The following is a 13746-nucleotide window of genomic DNA, read 5'->3' on the forward strand; positions in this document are numbered from 1 at the left end:
TATAAACAGATGTAGTTTTTGTTCAAGCTTCAGTACTTTATAATAATCAATAAAAGTTATAGGTGTGGCATTGATACGTATTAAAGGAGGAAAATGTTTAAATAGGTAATTTTCTTAATGAAGGTGTGATCGTAGTGATATCTCAGGGTTGGCTGAGGCTGGTGGAGAGATCCAATGTGACACATTTAATGGGCCCCTGGAGACACTCCTGTTGTAACATATCGACTGTTAAAACTGTTTTAAATGTCAGTAATTTGACTGCTTTGAACAACTAACACTGTGTTATAGCCTTACAAACTTTTTATGCACTTTGAATTAAACATAACGCTGATTTAAACTGCAATGTCTTCATCTCTTTTTTTTTTTTTTTTACATTTAAATAGTAAAGATATTATAGAGTTATGATAAAGTTAAGGCTCATGTTTATTTATTGGGACAATTTCCCGGACCTGAGACAGTGAGAGAGAAACACATTTTGTTCAGGAGTTTATCCTTGTCAGTCCCACTTTCCTCCCTCTCCATGACGCCCATTGTATATATTTCAATTATTAATTCGAATTTCTGATCAATTTTCAGCGTGGATTTAACTGACAGGACTGACATGTGATGATCAATAACATCAGATAGTTTACAGGTATTTTTAAAAAAAATATATATTTAGAGACGCATGGGAAGGATTTAAAAAAAAGAAGTTTACCCTCTGTCTCCTCGATGTTTTGCAGGATGTCCTCGGTGTCCACTCGCTCCTCACTGCTGAAAGAATAGGTTTTTATGTTAAAGTCCACCATCAGGTGATAGACTCCCTCCAGGGTGAAGTAACAGTTCCTCTCCCTCTTGTCGTCCTCATACACGAGCAGCGCGCTCCTCCAGGTGAAGTGCTCAAACATCGCGGTGAATGTCTCTGCCATCTTCACGTAGGACGGCGCGATGCGGGTCAGGTGGGTGTACTCGGAGTTCTTGTTGCTGAAGGCGGCGGCCAGAGCACCTGCAGAGATAACCGGGATGTTCCAGTGGGACGCCAGCCTCACCACTGCAGCCGCCTCGTACTCACACACTGGCCCCAGGATCAGGTCCGGCTTCAGCCCGCACGACCTGTCCACCATTCGGAACAGAGCGTCGTTCACACAGTCAGCGTCCTCAAACTGGATGTTGAAGTGGAAGCCGGAGTACGCTCCTCCGGCCGTCTCCAGTCTCTGCTGTGCGTAAAGGATCGCTGGCGCTACTCGCGCGTATGAGAAAAGGTACGAGTTATTCTGAGGCAGGAGCACAAGAACCTGGATGTCCTCGGCGAAGGTTTGTGTCAGAGCCGGGCTCAGGAGCAGCACAAAACAGACACAAAGCGCGCTGAAACACGGCATGGTGGAGATGTTCCTCAGAGGTTTGTTTCCCGGAGTTGGCTCCACTCTGCAGCGCGCATTCAGCTGCAAACACAAACTCTGCTGTGAGACACGTTAAAGAGATTAAATCTCACTAAATGAGTTTGTCTGTTTCTATCAGTGTGTCCGTGTGTGTGTGTGTTTTTATCACGCAGGCAGAGCTGGTCCTGGTGCTTCTTGGAGTGGTTCCTCCTCTGTGGACCGCGTCAAGCTCGATCCTTCAGTTCACCCAGCAGCACCACACACGCTCTGCTCTGGAGTTTTGAAGCATCTTTTCAGGATTATTCCTGCGTCATCGCAGCGCTGCCCACCTCCTTCTTAAAGCTACACTACTGCATGTGTGACAATGAGCCTCTTCAACACACAGAGAGCGAGCAGAGGTGGTGGGAATTATGACGCTGTTAGCGTCCAACAACCAACGAAATACAAAACTTTCCTGCTGTGTGTTTACAAAGATGCATTTATTCTTAATGCACCTCGGCCAGGGCTGCAGCCAGGGTCAAGAGAATTTAACTGCAAGTAATTACTGTTTTTGACCTAAAAAAGAAGGTGTTGTCCGTTTTGGGGGCCTGAGACTTTTGGAGAAACATCACCCTTTTTAGGAGGATATTTCGAGAGAGCCAGAGTACAACTTAGTAAATGCCATAATCAAATGTGTTCCTCTGTAATATAAATAAGTAAAACTGCACGAACGGAGAAAACATCAGTATCATGGTTTCACGTTGTCATAATAACGTGTTTTAATTTATACCTGCAACTATAAACTTTGTCGTTGGGGAGAAAAACCAAAAAAGAAGAGCCCATTTAGAGCCTGGAGAGTTTACATAACAGCAGGAAAAATACGTGTTAAATGATGCATTCACAAATTGTGATTTAAGTGTTTTCCATCTTGTGTATGAATAAAGAACAAGTGGAAAGCATTGCCCTTTTGTGTCTTGAGGGTGTGTCAGCTCGCTCTATAAGCATGAGAAGCAGCATGAAAAAGACCAAAATTAGGAGCAGATATCATAGGCCTATACCATGTTTACTTTTCGAGTCTGGAAGAAATAACATTACATGGAAAACATTTCTTTCACTTGGTGTTATGGTCTCGTCTTTCTGCCTCGGTGGGTTGTTTCTTCATTAAAGTCTACACCCACATTCATTAAAACAGTCAGTTCAGGACAGCAGCTATGTTAAGGTCACTTTAATTGCTTCAGAAATCCTGAACTAAACTATTTTGTTGCTGAACACTATTGGTCTGTCATTTACATGAGCATTGTAGTTCATGGAATGTGTCAACAACTATGGAGGATGTGGCCTTCAACTTTAGATGTTTAACTATGTCAAAAAGATGCACAGTTCAATTCATTGTTAGTATTATGACAATACGTCTCCATCTCCTTCTGTTCCTCCCTCTAAAGCCAAAATACCTCCATGACAGGCACTGGGAAGTGTGGCTGGACTGCTGCCAAGTGTTTTGAGTTGTCGTCTATTAAAACTATAAAGGGTAAAAAATGACTAAAATGTGCCTAAAACTAATGTGCCTTCTGTCAAATGATTACATTACAGTAAATCTAAAATAAACGCCGGTTGCTCTCTTTATTACCATCGATGGATGCAAGAAGAAAGATTGGTGTCCAAAGTTGGATAAGGGGAATGAAGTGATTGCAAGGCCGATGGATGTGACGTGCATCACACAAAAGTTTAAATTTACAGAAAAGGTGTTGCAATATTGGAAATGTGTCTGAGGAGATGAAGCGAACACAGTGACAGTTCTTGTTATAATATTATTCTGGCTTCACGGTGAAAAAAACCCCTAAAACATAAAGGTTTCTACAGACCACAGAGGGTCAACCTGACAAAAGAATTGCCTTCTGTTTAACTCTAAACCGGGCTCAAGGCTCAGCTCCCATGCTGAAAAAGTGACCTTAAGTGTCTCGTGGCTCATTAACGAGTGTCATTAATGAGTCACGTAGTTCTCCGAGGCTCTGAGAGGACACTTTCTGTCTGCTGGCAGCTGCTGCTGGAATTTGTTGACGTACATGTGGATGTTTTCCACAGCTCTCATTACACTTAAAATCATTAAATCATTACATGAAAAGGTAAAGTATTATACTGTGCTATCTGAATGTCCAAATTACAGGAGTGAGCAGAACATGGAGATAATTATGGCCATTAAGCTGAAGTCAACACTTTGTAATGTAATGACATCTTTAGTTTAATGTGTGAGAACGCAGTCTGACCATTGCATTAAATATCCAGGACACGAAACGACATCCTGCAGCACACGACTCACTCGACTCGGCTTGATTCAGAATGAGACGTTCACATGGTCCTGGTTTTATGCCCAATATTGCTGCCATATTGAAATGTAACTCATTAAAGGCAGGGTTGGTAATATTTGAGAAACTAGCGTGCATATTTTCCGTCAACACCCATCCCCTCCCCTCCGTGCTCCCTCAAAAGCCACGCCCCTCACTCAAACGCACGAGGGACATTTCTCCAGAAGCCCACCTCAGCTCATCGTGTCGATGCTACGTCGTCTCACGTCTCATTCAGGGGTAAGTAAACAATATTTACTCCATCATCCGTGACGTGCTTTGAGGTGGGCTTGTGCACGCAAAGGGATGAGAACAGGCAGGGAGACAGGGAGGCGTGATTGGTTCCTCCAATTGGTACCTTGTGTCAGACATCGGTCGAAGTTTTTAAACGCTTACAACTGCTACAGATGACAGATTTTCAGACCACAAGTTATTAATTCCTGACGAGACCATTTCAACCCAAATCTTAAAAAATGTATCTGGAGAAAATTACCAACCCTGCCTTTAACTCTGAAAATTGCTCTTTTGAGGTGCCTATTTATTATTGCTTCATAGTATTTTGGGGGCAATGATCAAAGATACGTCGACACATTTAGTTTTTCTCACTCGCTGTACTTGCTTCTTTTACATTACGACTGATTTTGACTGATATATCGACACCAAATGGAAGGTAAAACCCTCTGCTGCTCATCCTCAAAGTAACCCCACATTTCAGAACAATCACCATGACAACCTGTGAATAAACTCTCTCAGCTGGTGAAACAACTAAAGCAGTTAGTAGAGCGTAAACTCCATCCTTAATTAGAAGTTACATTGAAACCTGGCTGTGATTGAAACTACACAGAGCTGCTGACACATTGGAGATTCACTGAACCAGGATGAGTAATAAGAACTAGGTTTTTCCATGGAGAGCTGTAAAATATTCATGTAATAACTTATTTAAAATATCTCACTATAGCCGTCTTCACACACGGACTGCAGAACAGATCCAGATCATTTCAAAAGGACTGCCTCCTGACCTCGTTGTTCACATATGCTCCTCACAGCTGGAGAATCTTCCTGTCAGACGACAGTGTGTCTGCTGAGGTGAGACGTGACGTAAAAAAACAAGACAGATGGATCAACAGAGTCCTCTATACGATGCTATATAGACAATATTTGCCTTCATATCAATGCTACGTGTAGTCCAGAGGAACGACAACGTCCACAATAAGTGTAGAACTACATACTGGTGAACAGACGACGTGATGCAGCCGTTTAATTAGATGCACGGAGAGAATTGGCTCGAGGTGAAGTCTCTAGAGAATTTCCTGCAGCGTTCTCACATCAACTCACTCGGACTTGCTGCGGAAAAAAATTACTACGGGTCTGGCAGGAGAAACTCTGGGTGAAGTCAGAGCGAAAAAATATGCTTTCTGTTTGCGTTCACATCAGTTTTCATGTGTGAAAGCCCTCTAAGAGAACAGCTGTGTTATAACATTAAAAGAAAGAGAAGAGTGTTGTACCTGAGGACTTGTTCCTGCTCACATATTCAATGAAAAAACATGGGGATACAACACTGATGCTTAAAGTTGTCAATAATAAGGAAAAATCACATCACAAACAGCTGCACATCATTTCACACACCGACTTTATTTAAAAAAAAAAAAAAAAAGAAACAACTGACATCCAAGAAGATTTTTTTTTTTTTTTAAGTTTTCAAAGTGAATTTGTTGTAAACAAACTGCACGTCCCATCTGAAGTAAACCATGATTCAGCATTGCACATCACATCAGTTAGTGGTCCATCCAATTAGACCTTTGTTGAGTAAAAACACATGAAACAGGACACAATCTCAAACAACGTCCATCAGGAAATGTGTCAAGAAAAGGGAAATAGCTTCTCCATATTTCTCCTGATTGTCTACGCTCTCTCTCTGTGTCATCGTTGGTATACAGTCTGTATATACTATACAGTAATAATATATACAGCCTGTATGTTAGTCGACCGTCCATGGTCAGGTTTTGGGTTTTCGGATGAGGAGCTGGTTTGGCCCTTCGTCAGAGGCTTTAATGATCTTCCAGGCATCATGGTGCATGAGTCCCTCCAGAGAGCAGCCGTTAACAGACAAGACTTCATCACCGACTTGAATAACCCCGGACAGCTCTGCAGCGCCCCCTGTTGGAGAGAAGGGAAGTCCATGAGCTTTATGGCCTGAGCCATGAAATAATGGGCAATATGTTTGAAGTGAATAACACACTGCATGGAAGAGTTTTCTTCTGAATCATATTTCATACACCAGGCAATAATGTTTTCTAAGTATGCTGATTCAAAATATTTTATAATATATATTTTTATTTTCTAATGAAAGTCAAAATGTTGGTCTCCCTCAGAGACTCTTCAGCTGTGGCTCAGGTGATCCTGCAGCCACACGTCGTGATGCTCTTAAGCCAGAAGAGCTCTGCTGTGTGAATGTGTTTGAATTGGATCCGTTAATACTGATGGATACTTAACATATCAGCCTCATACCGTACATGTCATAGTGTTTCAAGTAATAAGAAGACTAAATACAAATAGAAATCATCAAGTTTATATATTTTCTAAATTGAGTAATTTAAGGAAAAAAAACAAGTGACCCAAGCAAACATCCAATAACTCATATATATCACTTTTTGACAACAGACTGCATTAACAAACACAACAGAACATAATTATCCCAGTTTACACTTTAACTAAATCAAATTATGACGTGTAAAACTTTACTTTACTTTAACATGCACAAGAGAAAATATGCCTTTATTGAAAACATTAAGTATCAAGAGGAAAATGATAATAAACAAAATCCCCTTAAACACCTGCTGTATTATATTTTATAGACACACTTCGAACAACATTTTACTTGGAAATAAGCAACAAAATAAAATGTAATATCTTCCAATATATATATATATGTATATATTTCATTTAAGTATGAATGACAACTTCATTGTTTTGGGTCTTTTGTTTAAAATTGTCAAAAATATTCATGAACAATCCTTTTCGCTGACTCTCTCCTATTGTGTTGTGCTGAATGCTTTATGCCCCCTGGTGGATCATCTGTGTACTGCATGTTTATCAGGTTTAATGAAGAAAAACAAAGATGTCCCTATGGATGCAGAGGCCCTCAATAATGTGTGTATGAAATGATTCATCATGCTTATTGGAGAAACCCATTGTTTGTGTTTGCCCAATATTTCATCTCAGCTCCTAAACAAAATACCAAAAGTATCAAACATGTAGATGTTATTGTTTCCATGGTGATGTATAAAAAGCAGATTGTGAAAGCTTACCTGTAAAGATGCGTTTGACAGTCAGAGGTCTGTCGCCCCCCTGGATCGAGGACTTTCCCCCCTCCAGACTGAAGCCCAGACCTGCTGAGGTCTTATGAAGCTCCACCTTCAAAGCTCCGTCTGGACCCACATGCAGCGCTGAAAAAACACAACAACACTTGCTCATTCATGAGAAGTTCATACTGCAATCTAATGGAGACGTTCAATGAGCTCCCGGCTGCTTAAAGCTCATTCTGCCACAGTAAATAATATTACAATGGTGAAGAATCGACTGTCTGATTTGTGTGTGTTCACAGCTGCTCTCTTGTGGTGTCTGCTTTTTGTTATGAAGTCCTATGTAATATGACGTTATTCTGCCATGCTAGGTAGCTTAATCAATTACTGGCTACACCAATCAACAAAGACTATTTTTGTCTAATGCAGCTGTTCTGTAATAATAACGTGCAGCTCTTACCTGATCATGCGTTCGAGAAGAGGAACTAAGGAATTCTATTAACTACCTGGTAATGAACGACGACGTAAATACTGTACCATCTCCAGATATAGAAGTAGAGGCGGGTATTTTCCACAACCCCACGATACGAAAATGACCAGGTCCTTCAGAGTTCACTACAACAAACCTCTCTAAGTGCAGCTCCTCCTCGTTTCACTCTTCATTTGCTTTTACCCTTTTTTTTCTGCCACCACAAATCCCCAAGTTGATCTATGCTGCAGGTCGAACGATCGAAACCAGTTTGTGTTCCGTTCATAAAAATGAGAATATCTATACAAACTGAAAAAGTGAAGTGAGTGAGTCAAAACTCACCGTGGAGTGCTATGAAATGATTTATCCAATAATGTGTTTTCATTTAATAAAATACAAGTGAGATGTCTGTTTTCAAAATCAGAGCAGCCATATTATTGTTTTATTGTGTTATATAAGTTTTCAGTGTGAAGTGAAGTATTTTAGAATAATCCACACAGGTCAGAACATTTTACACATGTCGTAGCTGGAGGGAATATTTTTGAATCCAGGGATCCATCGTGGTATAAGAGCAGTACAACACTTGCAGGTTTGTCTTTCGGGTCAAAGGTGAAGGTGTGAGTCTCACCTGATCCTGCTCCTACAGACCTCCTCCCGTTAGAACTCGTCCTCTGTGTTTTTTCAGCGGCGTCGAGTCTTTGTTGAGCGTCTCTCTGAATCACCACTAACGCCTGACTGGACAGCCGGGCTTGATGCAGAGAGGACACGGCCTCTCCGTGAGTTCTTCCTGCCAGGCTGGTGCCGTTTATGGATAAGATGCTGTCGCCTCTCTGGATCGTTCCCTCCAGGCTGGCTGCTCCTCTGCTGAACACCCGATGAACCTGAACACAAACGTTGCCAGCTCAGCTTGATTCACAACATTTATACACCTGTTATGTATAAATATATGTATATTTATCTAACATCTCTGTGATAATGTAAGTATCATAACTATCATCTTTGATGAACAAAAACAACATCTGTAAAGCTAGAAAACATTAACAGGGGCGGATCCAGGGCTGACCTGGGCCAACCTTAAAATCTGATTGGTCACCACGACATCCTAAACTGTGATTGGTCATTGTTCTTGTCAGAGGTATCATCTAAACTGCTTGTATCTTTTTTTTTAATTCAATGTGATACATTTTCTTTTGTTGTGCTTTAAATTGTGACTTTGGACAAACAGCTTCTTGAAAAGGTAGTATGCATCATTTTAAACATTTAATATATATATATATATATATATATATATATATATATATATATATTTTTTTTTTTTTAATATATCTTCACTAAATCTACTGTCGATTAAAGACTTTTAAAAAAAACACTCAATCCCCCCTGACTGTACATGTCAGGGATTGACTATACAATGTCATTTATAAATATGTTTTTTTTGTTTCGGTTTAACTTTAACTTGGTTGGGTTTGATTTTTAAAAACAGCATGAAGAGTAGGTCTGTACTTACAGTTATTGCTTTCTGCTCGAGGTCCACTCCACCAGCGACACTGAAACCCAGTCCTGTTCCTTCTTCTTTATTCAGGACCACCAGGTGAGTTTCACTGTTGGCCTGACACAGACACAACGTGACAATATGACTCGTGCTGAGACAGTGACGCGTGAGGAAGATGTTTAATATGCAATGAATTGTGCACTAAGTCTAATAATGTCAGTACCAGCAGGATGCTGTTACCTCTGACAGAGATTTGACCTCCTGCAGCAGAGCAGACACGTCGGATTTCACCGTGACAGTCTGAATCGCGTGTTGGCTCTCAGGAGACGCAGACAGCTCCTTCAAACTGGAGACGGAAAGACAAAGATATATTTCATCCTCCATGATGACCATTATCAATCCTCATCATCGATCATAATCATTATGATGATGATTATGATCGAGTAAGGATGTAATGATTTAACTCATGAGACGATTCTCTCACGACTTATTTGACTAAATCAGACAGTAGACATGAAACCCTTTAGGGGCTGATAACCCGCTCATCAGTGCGCTTTGACCTTTTCATGTTTTTCTCTCTCGACAGGGGGAGACGATTGAAGCTTCTTATCGTGGGGTCGATTAAATGCTGCATGATGTCGGTTGTGCTGTTGTCACCGTGTCCTGCCAATGTTTTCACACAGTTTTTGCCTCGTCTGTTATCTTCTTAGGGAAGCCAAAGTGCTTCCTCACCTTCATATAAAAGAATACTCATACGCTGCTGACGCTCACCATATCGTTTCGATTCATTTTTCAGAATACCGATGTGAACCTTGACACCTTTGAATTGATTTATCATGATTTCATGATTCATCTCAGACTGGATTATAAAAGTGTTACACCGTCAAAGAAAACATTTGAACCTGATTTTAAAATACTGTGTTATAATGCTGTCTGTATGTTGTGAGTGTAACTTCTGTAGGACTCCCGTGGGACTCCTTAATGGGACTTTTCCTGGATAAATAAAGGTAAAATAAAATAAAAAATATGTAACACTAGACTCTTGATTTGCTTCAGTAACAAAGGTAAAGTCAGTATTACGGTTGTCAAAACACGAGACAAAATATTTCAGACGAACGCGTCGTTATCAAACATCAGATATTTCATTTAAAAGTAACTTTGATCTGTCCGTTTGTGTGAATTTGGCGCCCCCTGTGGACAACGTGTGGAGTGTGACGCCTTTAAAGTTTTGGGCTATTTTCTGCGAAATGTTTGATCCAGATTCAAATCATCCATATTTGCTAATCTACATTTTTCGACCAATGATCAGTTCATCCAGCTCCCTCCCTGTTGTGCTGGACTCTCAAAGACACAATAAGACCTGATCCAGGTGCACACTGTTAAAGACCACCACCTTGGGATTAGATCTACATCCCTTGTAACAAACTGGGGGAACAAAATTATTTGTCATTCTCTCACATCAATGCTTCACATGAGCAGGTTTGAATGTAACTCCTCACCTGATAGACCAGCCTGCTCTGTGGCTCTCTGAGGTCTTCTGAGGAGTCTCTTCAACCCGGCTCACCCTGCTCACCTCTGTCCTCATCAAGGATGATGGTGGGCGGCTCTCAGTCACTGAGGCTGCTGTGGGTGCAGGCTCACTTTTCTCCTCAGCTGTCCCTTTGGTAAAGTCATCTGTGCAGATTTTTTCCAGCTCCGGCATACTGAGAGCCCTGAGCTGCCTCAGCCGGCTGCGGGCCACTTTACCGTGTTTCCTCCGCTGCACCTGAGGTGTCCCAGCTATTTTCTGACCTTCAGCCTCAGACAGAGGAGACGTTTTACAGCTTGGCTCAGGGAGATCCAGATTTATCAGAGCAATGCTGGATGGAGATTTCCCCAGCAGAGGTATGCTGGGTATCAGGTTGTCCATATAAGGGCTGAAACTCCTGTGTCGTGTCTGGCAGTCGGTCGAGTTCACTAAGTCCATGTAACCGGCGATCCTTTGGTTCAGTGAGGCTCGATATGCCAGAGCGAACGACTGAACGTCGCTGCTTCGAGAGACCGGTTTGTCAAAGTGAGCCAGGTTCTCAAAGGACTTGATTTTATGTCGCACAGAGAAGGGCTTGTATTTGTCCGAGTCAGAGGGGAAGCTGTGTCTTTCCTCTGACTTCACATAAAGTCTGGACACGCCCGACTTCAGGTTCTCACTCATCACCACGTCAGGGCCGTGTGTGGCGCCATTACTCGTCGTGATCGGACTTTCTTTAGCGCCCGCTGCGGCGCTAGTGACCATGCTGCCGTCTTTCTCATTTGCATTTGAATCCGTGTCTCTGTCTGAGAGTTTGGCGTCTTTCGGATGAAACGCTTCTTTGTGTGATGATAACGGAGACAGACGGACCTCGATAAACGTCCTCTGGGTTGCAGGAGGTTGTGACCTGTGGTCCTGTGATTGTGGCGTTTGTTTGGAGTCCTTCTCCCTGGTCAGCTGTGGTGCGGTTTGTAACGAGCTCTCAGAGGGAGCGTGGCTCCCCGTCACGCTCTTTCTCACAAGGCTGCTGTGTGAATCAGGCTGGTTGTTGGCTGTTTGCAGGGATTTTGTTGAGCTGCTTGTGTTTAAAGGACTTCCACTCCTCTTGGGTTCCTGGTTCTTGCTCTTTATACTCAGACCCTTCAGTTTGGGCGTGTTTGTCTTTATCAGAGTTTCAGCCTGAGGTTTACAGTTATTACCACTCGCGGGACAGTCAGACTTATCAAACAGTTTCAGCCCGGGAGTTTTCTTTAGCAAGGAATTAGTCGTGCACTCCAGCAGCTTCTCGGAGTTTGTCGCTGAAGTCGACAGTTTGGCTTCTGAACCTGATATCTCGGATTTCTCTGCCGGCGAATGAGGTGTTTCCGTTTTCAGATGCTTCGGTAAATCTGAGGTCAGTGAGGACTCTGTCTTTATAATCGCAGAGGGACCCTGAGTGACACTGTGGGTATGTGGAGGGGAGGAGCCTCTGTAAACGCTCAGACATGTTTTCACTTTATCACAGGGCTCGATGGCGCAGTCTCCGTTTGAATCTATAGTGGTTACAGGTATCGTACAGCTGGAGGTCAGCTGTTGCTGCCCTGCAGGAGAAACCTGAGAGCATTGTGTTGTTCTTGCTGTGGAGTTTCCTTTGAGCGTCTGCGGGAGCTCACAGGTCTGCTCCAGGTGAGTGTTTTCGGCGGGGCTTTGGTAAAACGGTGAATACCCGTTTGTAGTCGGGCTTGAATGCCGTTGCTGCACGTCCAACGAACAAAGCTCAACCTCCTCCTCATCTGATGACGGCTCGCGACGTGTGCTGTTGGACAGCTTAATGACCAACACGCTGCTGTCAGGGGAGGAGTCACTGTCTGAATCGCTGTCATCTCCTGCTCGGTACATACATGTAGGAGCAGCAGTCGGGCTCTTCTCCTGTGTCTCCACAGAGAGGAGGGTACCTTCACCTTTTCCCTCTCCTCTAATAGAAGGATCCGTGAGGTCAGAGTCAGACTGCGACGGATCCCGATCCTCACTTTCCTCTGGTGGAGTCACAGTTGTTTGTTCTGAACAGCGAGAATCAGGCTCATAGGAGAATCTGCTGTTTGTGTTGTTATCAGTGCCGGGGCTCAATCCTGATAAGATATCATCGATGTTTGTGATGGGGATTTTAAAGTCTTCATCTCGTTGAGTTATGTGGTTTGACGTTTCAGCAGGCGTCCCCTGAGCAGACTTGGACGGTTTCTGTCTCGCGGCTCCGTCACTGTTTCCTGATGACATGATCAGACTGGACAGATGATCGACGGCTGGGGACAGAAAGGAAGAAGAACAGTTCAGTCAGGACTTCAGTTCATCGGGGCACGAATCATGCTCCATTCTTTCGTTCCCTTACAGCACATTTAAAAAGTTCTGATGTTGACCGAGGTGTGCACCCAGAACACACCCAATAACAGTGGCGCTCTGTACTCCCTTACCTGACACTGGTTTCTTCACTTCTATGGACAGCGTCATTGGAAGATTAAGCATGAGCTCACAGATTTCCTGGTAGCTGGAAGAACAAACCAGCTGATCTCCAATTTTTACGATCTCGTCTCCAGGACACAGCTTCCCTGCAGATTCCTGTAAGACAACAAAAACACGCTGTTGCTTACAACTTCCCACGTCGTTACGCTCGATTACACTTTAAACACATCAGATGTGTTCTTCTCTTCTCTTCAGCACTAAAGCTTTCCAGAGAAGAAGCTGCTCCTGATCCCACATTTTTTTTAATACTTTTCCTTCGAAGACATCGTGCGGGTTGCGTTCACGTCACGGATGATTGAAAACCTTTAAAGTGAGGTTTAAACAAACGTTTGTGACTGTTGGTTGGAAACAAGTCGCAGACAAACACTGGTCTGTTGAATAAACTAAACATGGAGGAAATCAAAACTTTAAAAAAATCAGACTGAAGTTGTCATGTGTCTTTGGCAGCCGTGTAGAAGTTATTCACGTAGTTATGCTTCTATAGACTGCCGAGCGACCTGGCACTCCTTTAATGAACGGTAAACGAACTTGGATTTGAAGAGTGTATTTCTAGTCTTCTGACCACTCGAAGCACGTTTACACTACATATGACATTCACCCATTCACACACTAATGGCAGAGGATCAAACTGTACCGTGAATTCCATTCATTCACATTCAGACGCTGCTGGCGTAGCAGTGGGATCTGCGTCTTGCATGTGACTACAGGAGTCCCCCACCTTCTGCTGGTTACTACTTTCACGTCTTTGTGAGAAGTCGTTGTTCTCAGGTTTGTGTAATTCAGAGGTTTGATTGTCTGCTA

The 13746-nt window shown here is 42.7% G+C and overlaps 2 protein-coding genes across 4 annotated transcripts in view; both read right to left on the reverse strand.

The window, feature by feature from the left end:
* Window positions 1-2131, reverse strand: part of npr3 (natriuretic peptide receptor 3) — a 34577-nt gene extending 32446 nt beyond the window's left edge. The window contains exon 1 of the mRNA XM_079346130.1: window positions 698-2131. Within this exon, the coding sequence (XP_079202256.1) occupies window positions 698-1358 (661 nt within the window). The 5' untranslated portion in view covers window positions 1359-2131. The remainder of the gene's footprint in view (window positions 1-697) is intronic.
* Window positions 2132-5292: 3161 nt separating this feature from the next.
* pdzd2 (PDZ domain containing 2) overlaps window positions 5293-13746 on the reverse strand; it is a 55411-nt gene continuing 46957 nt past the window's right edge. For all 3 annotated transcript variants that reach the window (XM_079346040.1, XM_079346041.1, XM_079346042.1), the window contains 7 exons: window positions 12897-13041; window positions 10442-12728; window positions 9183-9288; window positions 8958-9059; window positions 8079-8331; window positions 6988-7125; window positions 5293-5836 (listed from right to left, as the gene is read on the reverse strand). In XM_079346040.1, the coding sequence (XP_079202166.1) occupies window positions 5676-5836; window positions 6988-7125; window positions 8079-8331; window positions 8958-9059; window positions 9183-9288; window positions 10442-12728; window positions 12897-13041 (3192 nt within the window). In that variant the 3' untranslated portion in view covers window positions 5293-5675. The remainder of the gene's footprint in view (window positions 5837-6987; window positions 7126-8078; window positions 8332-8957; window positions 9060-9182; window positions 9289-10441; window positions 12729-12896; window positions 13042-13746) is intronic.

The sequence above is a fragment of the Symphodus melops genome (assembly GCF_947650265.1).
Source record: "Symphodus melops genome assembly, chromosome: 1".
In the NCBI taxonomy this organism is placed as follows: domain Eukaryota; kingdom Metazoa; phylum Chordata; class Actinopteri; order Labriformes; family Labridae; genus Symphodus; species Symphodus melops.